Source organism: Oryzias melastigma, linkage group LG4 (assembly GCF_002922805.2).
Source record: "Oryzias melastigma strain HK-1 linkage group LG4, ASM292280v2, whole genome shotgun sequence".
In the NCBI taxonomy this organism is placed as follows: Eukaryota; Metazoa; Chordata; class Actinopteri; order Beloniformes; family Adrianichthyidae; genus Oryzias; species Oryzias melastigma.
Genome location: NC_050515.1, coordinates 18,636,369 through 18,645,413, shown reverse-complemented (window position 1 = coordinate 18,645,413; position 9,045 = coordinate 18,636,369). Strand labels below are relative to the sequence as shown.

At 33.7% G+C, this 9,045-nt stretch overlaps 1 protein-coding gene across 7 annotated transcripts in view; it reads left to right on the top strand.

Moving 5' to 3' along the window:
- Positions 1 to 2,413: 2,413 nt before the first annotated feature.
- LOC112150175 (complement factor H) overlaps positions 2,414 to 9,045 on the top strand; it is a 66,268-nt gene continuing 59,636 nt past the window's right edge. For 4 of the 7 annotated variants that reach the window (XM_036211591.1, XM_036211595.1, XM_024278216.1 and 1 more), the window contains exons 1-9: positions 2,414 to 2,629; positions 2,784 to 2,972; positions 3,133 to 3,238; positions 3,843 to 3,919; positions 5,289 to 5,471; positions 5,929 to 6,111; positions 6,225 to 6,419; positions 6,501 to 6,680; positions 8,563 to 8,736. In XM_036211591.1, coding sequence (XP_036067484.1) covers positions 2,560 to 2,629; positions 2,784 to 2,972; positions 3,133 to 3,238; positions 3,843 to 3,919; positions 5,289 to 5,471; positions 5,929 to 6,111; positions 6,225 to 6,419; positions 6,501 to 6,680; positions 8,563 to 8,736 — 1,357 coding nt within the window. In that variant the 5' untranslated portion in view covers positions 2,414 to 2,559. The remainder of the gene's footprint in view (positions 2,630 to 2,783; positions 2,973 to 3,132; positions 3,239 to 3,842; positions 3,920 to 5,288; positions 5,472 to 5,928; positions 6,112 to 6,224; positions 6,420 to 6,500; positions 6,681 to 8,562; positions 8,737 to 9,045) is intronic. The other 3 variants (XM_036211592.1, XM_036211594.1, XM_036211593.1) reach the window with 2 other exon arrangements.

The following is a 9,045-nucleotide window of genomic DNA, read 5'->3' as shown; positions in this document are numbered from 1 at the left end:
TTACGTTTTTTGCCCATTTTCAGTGAGACAGTTTTAAGCGTAACTCCATAAAGCCTATTTAAAGCATTTAAAATGAGGGATTAGTCAGCAAAAAGTTAAAAAAAAGATTAAGTGTGCGTGTTTTATTTTGTTTATATCAAAAATATGCACAGCAGGTTATATTTACATTTTTAAAAAATAGTGAGTTTAAAAGTAAATACATTCTAAAAATCTAATATCCAGACTGGTGCAGCTTTGTGACCTTGACTTAGGTTAGGTTTCTTTATCTTTTCTTTTTTTTTATTTTGAACATCAGCACAAAACAAGAATTGCACAAGAATCCACTTTTGACCTTCACAGCAGTTCTATAAACAATCTCACAAAAAAACACAAGACGAGGTCACCATTTCCTTCCCCTCTGCAGCTGTCTGAGACTATTGGCACATCGCATTTGTCTTCAGGTTACAAGTTCAGTGGTTAACATAGCATATAGTTCTCACCAATTGCTATTTGCAGTCAGAATCTATAATCACAAACCCCTTTTATTTATTTTGTTATGCTCATATCCTAAACAATGTAAAGTTTTGTTTACTTTAAACCAGCAACGGTGACGTTTTCATCCTCATCTTCCCAGTTTACCATAGAGCAGGGGTGTCAAACTCAATCGCACCGGAGGCCAAAATCCAAAGCGCACCTTAGGCTGCGTTTATACTACAAACATTCATTGACCATGCTAAATCTAAATTTCTTAAACTTTAAAAATGTATATTTAACATAACCAAGAATAAAAACAGTCAGGAGTATTTACTAAATCAACTCAAACCTTAAATCATTTTAAATCTTTTACTCTCCCTAAAAATATATTTTGTCAAAATTATACAAGCTATGAATAAACTAAATGCTAAAAGTAAAAAAAAAAAAAAAAAAGTTTACTTTCATGTCACTTTTTATGAAAAATTAAACTTATAAATATACCAAAAGATTTTGATCTCCATCAAATACATCCAATTAAAATGATCAAAATATGAATATGCTGCCGAATAAAAACCAAATGAAATTATTCAGTTTTCCTGCTTCAATATATTACTAGTGCGAGGTAACTTTGAGCCGTTAATAACAACAAAATAAAATGGTCTGGCGGACCAGATATAATTACCTGGTGGGCCGGATTGGGCAAATGGGCCTTGGCATTGACACGTGTGCCTTAGAGGAACTTAGCCTAACACAAAGATCTGCAAACTCTGATGCTGAAAAAGAAATTTAAGCAAAGATAATATCTCCTTTTTTTCTATGATGAACTACTCTCCCAGTATATTAAACCATTTCACCATATTTTTTGCTCAGTTATCTGACATTTTTGATTTTTTAATTAGTGGAAAAACAATCACTTCTTGATTTTAGTGTCAATTTTATTTAGTGTGATTTCTTTAAAACATAATTTTTCTTTAAAGCCAAAGAGTCACAATAAAGGGATAAAAGTGCAAATTCTCTACATAGATTTTAACAAAAAATCAGATTTTTGTCAAATTAAACATAGTGTAAATTAGTGTTGTGCTTCAAAAATAAGCGTTAGTCAAACATTAACGCACATGTTGTTTAGCTTTTGTGCTCAGTAAACACTAGAGGGTTATGTTTGCAAAGCACAAAGCTCTTCTACAATGAAAAGCAGAGGATCAGTCAAAAAAGCAAAGCAAACCATATATATCACACAATGAAAACGGTTTCTAATTGAAAAGTTTGTGGATGCAAATATGGAAAAAGACAGCCCGTTTTTTAATTTCTCCTTTTTCGGCCGACTGCATATCAAATCTGATTCTTTTGAAAACTGCAAGATGTCCTTGGGAACGTGTGCGTGGGTGGTACTCCAACTTAGTAGATGCCAATAAAGTATTTGTGAATGAGAAAATTTGTGTTAGTTATTAAGAAATGAAGGCAAATCCAGCATTGCCCAACAGGAACATTTCCTTTTTGGAAAGTTCATTCCTTAGATTCTGCCTCATGCTGTTTACCTGCACTTATCACAAATGTTTCAAAAGTGTAGTTTACAAAGATGTGTATGCCTCAAAATCATAGTGGATGTAACTAAATGTTTTTGTTTTATTACTTTTTACCTACAATCAGAGCCACCAAGGCTCACTTGCAGTGATGCAACGTGCTGTTTGTCTAATTGATTTCTGTAAATGAATACTGGGAAGTATAATAAAGTGCAAATAAAGTTTTACAGGAATGATTGCTTAAAAACATCAACATTGGACCACTTTATGTGTTTAGTCAATGTTATTTTATATAATGAAATAACTAATACAAAATAGAAAACATTTTAGACGATATGTATTAATGCTACTTGAAGACTTTTTTAAAATGTATTTATTTTTATAAAATAAATTCAATATGGTGTACACTTATTTTTCCTCTATTTCTGTGCTATCGCTGATCTAGCCTGGGATTGGTGGATTCACAAACTTGTGCAATCATTTCATTGAGCAATCCTTTTTTTTTTCATTGCTGAAGCTTTTTTCTATAACTGCTTCAGTCTCCCCTTTTTTCTTCTGTTTGGTTGTTCTGGGTTATGAAGAAAACATGCCGAGGATAACTACAATCTGCATCCCTTTTTTATTACTGCAAGCCCTGGCTTCTGTAAAATGCCAAGGTAGGTTCAAATAACACACACTTTTTTAATGTTTCCAATTTTAAAAAAGAAGAATGCAAACAGTATGTGTTAACTTATTTTTGTGGTTTATTGTTTGAATACAAAAAACCTTAAAGGAAAACTTAAGTGATTTTTTTTCCCCTTGTTTTTGCAGTCACAGAGTGTACACGTCAGCAGTTCATAGAAAGTTCTGCCTATGACAAAAATTTTGACACAACTGTTTTGCAACCAACATATCCGCTTAAAAAACAAGTCAAGGTGCCATGCAGAACTGGCTATACTGGATTTTTCAAGCTGGTTTGTTCTGAAACTGGATGGGAAACTATAGGCGGACCATGCCAAGGTACCCTTTCTTCAGCATTTAAACTGCTGAAACCCAATTTTGAAAATTACACCTAATTTCAATGAATTGCCTTGAAAAATGTACTTATAAACTGTTGTGCATTAATGAAAAGGCACTTGGAGACTAATTATTGACTGTGCTTTCTGAATGTATTTTCAAGCTAAATCCTGTGGTCATCCTGGCGATGCCCAGTTTGCAGATTTTCAACTTGAGAGTGGAAACGACTTTGTTTTTGCGTCGACAGTGGTTTACACCTGCCACAAAGGGTATGCTGAAGCCCATTTTAATGTCATTAGAAAAGCAATATGAAAAAGTATTTATAGAATTAGATATTTCTCCCCTTTTTGTTTTTATTAAATTTGTATCCATTTACACATACTTTTCTATTTCCAAAATATTTTAAAACAATTTAAATACATTGCAATTCCATTTTGTAGTCTCCAGAAAGAATGATTGCATGGTTAAAGTATTGATACTTTTCATAAAATGCTGACATGTTAAGGTATTTACCAAGATGTAACAGCAGTTATATCAATTATGACTTTCTTTTTTATGATGCATTGTGTTGATTAAAGTAAAAAACCATCAGTACCAACTGTTTTCCAAAATTGGCTGAACTATAAACAGAACTTTGTACTTTCTTGTCTTTGCTCTTAAGCCAAAGCACACAAAAAGGGGTCCACATTTTTTTTGCAATTGCCCAATTCATGTGGGAAAAAAAATAAACTTTTTACAAATTAGATAGTTATTCCTTTCAACATCACCTTTACTTTTATATCCTAAGTTATGTATAAGGAATGCAACATTTTTTCCTCAAATTTCTCATTTTAAATCTAAACTCTGTGTTCTCATTTGATAAACTCATTTCAGCTATCAGATGGTTAGTCGATCAAACCGGCGCCGTTGCATGGCAGACGGTTGGGATGGTCACATTCCAACATGTGAAGGTAGGAAAAGAATGTGCTATTACTAAAATGTCGGATTCTCGTCAACATATTTATTCACCTTCAGAACCCATTGAATTCCCTTTGAGGTTTATGTGCACGCTGGGGTAACCCAGCTACTGTTGGGTGAAGGCAGGGTACACCCTGACCAGGTCGCCTGTCTGTTGAAGGGCCACATACTGATACACTCAAAACTCCCAAAATTTAAAAATGCTAATGAACCCATGAAGCATGTTTCTGGGACTGTTGGAGAAAAACCCTCAAATGCATGAGGAGAACATGCAAACTTTACACAGAAATGTTCAAGCCCAGATTCGAACATGGGTCCTCTTGTTATAAGGCTATACTCACTGTTCCATTTTGCTGTCTAAATGTTAGATTTATCACTGACATCTATAGATTTTCCTCAATAAGAACAGGAAAACATTTGCATGTGGTTGTTTGTTGGCGCATTTAATTCATGAAGTTAAGCTCTCACTGCAAGACAGCCGTGAGAGATTCCAAAAGTCTTAAATAACAATTTTTCCTTCAGCAATTTACAGTTCTGAGTAATTAATCCCAGTTTAGCCTTCTCTGTTTGGTAAAATCCTTTGAAAAAAGTTGCTCTACTAACTTCTGATAATTTGATGTTTTGATCATTTTTAGTCAAGTTTTAGGCCCCATAACTGTATTAAAACTGCTCCTACCAAGCATTCTTTTAGATATTATTTCAAATTCGAATGTAGGATGTGATCATACAGCAGCAACAATCGGACTGGGAAAACATTGCTATTGCTAAAATGGTTCATGTCTTACCTTAAAGACAGGAAGAATTATGTTGACCTCAAATTCAAGACCGAAGAACCTCGATCTGTGGGGTTCCCCAGGTTACAATTGTGGGACCTGTTCCATTTTGAAAGTGGACTAATAGACTCACTTTGTCACTGCTTTTGGCCAGATTTGTCCATTACTTGACAGAAAGTACATCTCTAAATTGATCCTATATGAACCAAATCAAACTCTCACAAGCTCTGGGACAAGAGTGCTGGCGGCGTTCTGCTTCAAGATGTCGTAGTGAAGTAATGTTTACGAGTCATGCGCTTATACCTTGGAGCAATTCTGAGACAACAGGAGACGGGGTTCCAATCTGACCATGTTCTAATTCAGGCTAAAACTTCTATTTCTAGAGTTTAACCCTGGCTAGAACTCTTCAGTTTATTTTAAACATAATTGTAAATATAATTGATAAATTTAACATTTTGTTTCCCTCTATCCTTTCATTTGTCTTTCTCTCCAAAGCCTTTTGAGCTGAATAGTGCTATACAGATAAACTTGCCTTGCCACCTTTTGGTCATGCATTTAATTTATGTTTCACTGTTGTCCTTGTTTTCAGCCGTGAAATGCGAATCGTTGCCTGTAAATGACAATGTCCAGGTGAGTGGAGATCCAGAGGATGGAACGTATGGGAACGTCATTCGATTCAGTTGCAAGTCCCGCAATCAAATTTTAAAAGGACCAACTGAGATTTATTGTGATGAATCGGGTGAATGGAGTGGAAATGTCCCAGAATGCAAAGGTAAAGTAACGCTGTATATTGCAAAGAATCAAATTATCTTTTGCAAATAATTTTAACATATTTAAAAGTGATAAAAAAATGTTATATTTTTTTATGTGATTGGTACATTTAAATATATCTGTAAATCCTAACTGTATATTTTGTTTGATGCAAGTCAAACTTCCCATTTTTTCCAGCATCAGATGCAGAATAGTGTAAAACAGAGGAGGTCCCATGCCACAAATCTCCTAGGTGGTGAATACAGCACCACAAAATCTAACTGGATGTTGACTGAGTTTCCCTTAAATAATTCCCAATTTGTTTTTTATGATTATAAAAGTGCCTGCTGAATTGATAGGTTATCAAAACCATAGAAATGAGTGTTTTAGAGAAACTAAAGTCTTAAATATTGTAAGAATGTCCACAAGTGGCTTATAAAAAAGAAAATGTAATTTCTGCTGGTGTTTCATTTCTACAGAGGTGTCATGTGACACCCCCCAGATTCCTCACGGCCGTGTCACTGATCCTCCTAAGTTGTACAGAGAAAACGAACATCTGAATTTTGTTTGTGATAACAAATACAAACCTGCTGATGACAGACGTTCAAGGTGCCTAAAAGTTGGATCTGAAGCAGTGTGGAGCCCCACACCTCAATGTACATGTAAGTATCAACTATTACAAATTTTTTGAAGTTTTAACATATGGGTTTGGTTTAGTTCCAATGAACTAACAACTAATCTGCTATACTTTTTTTTTTTTTTTTACCAAATCCAGTAATACAATGTAAAGTGAATTTGCCGCCAATCCCGGGAACAAGATATAACCGTTATGACAAAAACATGTTCCCACCTGGTGACACATTAACAGTCACATGTGACGGGGATCGCTGGATTGTAGACATGAAAACCACCAGCGCCGTTGTTACTTGCAATGACAATGGAAACTGGGATATCATCCCGGAATGCAAAGGTAAAGAAAATTGAAAAATGTTTTACAAACCACAAACAACAGAAACATTTTTTTTCTAATAACTGCATCCTTTTGTTTTAGATGTTTCATGTGATGAAGACCGACGAGACCGATATCTGCGTTACTTTGATGTTCAATGGAGACGAAGAAAAATGAATGACCGTGCAACTTATTCTTGCAAAAGAGGCTATGAAAAACCAAGTGGTGTTACATATGCCACATGTACCAGAGATGGATGGATGCCTGAACGGCTTTGTGAAGGTATTGATATGTAGTCACTTTGTGACTTTTCAGTAGTCTTTTTAAAGGAATCGTTCTGTAATGATGTAAAAAAATAAATGAAAAGACTTCAAAATATAGCACTAATTAAACTCTTTATTCAATAAAAAATTATGCCGGTTAACAAACCAGTAACTTTAAGTATTATAATTTAAAATATTACAAAGCAAATGTGGTTGGTTTTAGAACTTTTTATGACACAATAAACATGCATCAGTGCAATATAGTGATGAACAATACCGAACAATATCGATTTTTTTTGCATAACATTTTTGATACAAATTGCTGGTAATTTTTTATTGAAGTGTTTTTTCTCAAGCATATTATTTGTTATCCTAAAAACACCATCAAACCATCAAAAACTTGCCAGGTAAAAACTTTATTGTGCAAGGGCAAAAATACAAAAGTGTTGTTTCCAAAATTATCTACTCATCATTTTTTGATATCGAAATGTCAATCGTCAAACGTCAATCCGTGATGTCTTCCATATTACATGTTGTACATTTGTACCATAGTACCTTTACAGAAGGTACTATAGTACAAAGGTACAAAGAAAACATTTAGGAAAACAAAAAAATGTTAAAGAAGTCAAAACTAAATGTTGAAAAATGAAACAAAAGAAGTCTTATGGGGTATTATATGTACTATGGAGCATTGCTGATTGGATGATGTCTATCATTTCAAACGAACGTTATTTGACATGAAACAATACTCCCATATAGTACCCACCTTTTACGTTTTATAATGGTTTTTTATTTTTTTAACGTTCCATTTTGCTTTCTGGAAACTGCTTTTGTTTTCTAAAATGTTTAATTTTTATTTTGTTTCATTTTCTGGAATTGTGTTTTGATGTCTGAAAATTTGATTTGATTTCTGAAAGCAGATGTTTTTTTAGTTGTCAGTTTCGCTTTGTTAATTGTTACAGTGATCTTTACTATATTTTGCATTGAAAGATTTGTTGCACTTCAGAGCCATTGCAATCTTCCCTGCAGCATCGTTCTCAGGTTCTCAGGTTCTCTTGGAGCCTATCCTGGCATGTACCTTCCCAGCTTGTCACAGGTCAACAAAACTAAACACATCAACTCCTAGGGACAATTTTTCAGCCGTCAATTAACCAATGAAGCATGATTTTGTGAGGAAGCCGCTTAGCCTGGATAAAAATCGTGCATGCATGAGGAGGAAGTGCAAAGTCCGTAGAGAAATGTCCCAACATGGACCTAAACCAGGGCAGTCTTACTGTGAGCGTTAACTCCCATGCCACTGAGCACCCTCATTTAAATTCTAATTTATTGTTTTATTAGGTGACGTTAATTCATTACACAGTTAATACAGAACAATAGATATGGGTTTATTACCTTTTTAAATAGTCGTCTTATTTTGTCAATTTTTATGCTTGCAAGTAATTTTGAAAATGTGAATGTTAAAATCCAGTTGTCCCTCGCTAATTTGCGGTTCAACTTTTAATCTTGTTTTACATTTCATTGTATAATACTGGACTTATTTTTAAGACTGTCTGAACTTTAAGAGTGTTTAAAGAATAAAGAAAAGTGTGAAATGACTTGTAAGATGATATATGTAGTGAGAGAATTTAAAGCCCTGACAAATCAGTTATTCCATTTGCAGATTTAACCTGTTATAGATTATTAAAGGTTATTATGATAGCGTACCCTGCATGATAAATAAAATACCACTGTATTGGATTTTTATATTTTTCCCGGAGATCAACCTACAACAAAGTGCCTACTTAACATTTTTTTTTAAATCTAGGTTTGTTTCATTTTCCATATCAAATAGTGGAAAAAAAAGAAATTGAAATGTAAATGTCACATCTGTAAATAAACTTTGTGTCTTTTTTATCAATCAGGAACATCATGTGAAAAACCTGTTTTTGAACATGGTGAACAAATAACTTCAGGACAGAAGTCTTTATACAACAATGGAGATACACTAACATATCAATGTGTTTATCCAACTGATATAATCCCAGTAACTATTACATGTGATCGTGGTTCTTGGAGTGGATTTAAAAGCTGTTTGGGTAAGAACATACAACACTTGTTTGATTTTAGACTGGTGTGTTTTGTAAAAAACTTTCTTCCCTTGGACTGACCACTTGTTCTTTAATGTGAAGCTAAAATAATTATTTTAGTGTTTGTGTGTGTGATTCTCTGTTTTAACTGCTCTGTAACTGGGAAACTTCTAAACAAGTTATATAGCACTTTCAATAAACATAAATAATAAATAATAAACATCTACTTGGTTAATTTGTCCTCAAAAATCAGCTTATTTACTCTACCTTCATGGAGCGTTTTTTCTTACTATTAACTGATTTTATATATATTAACAC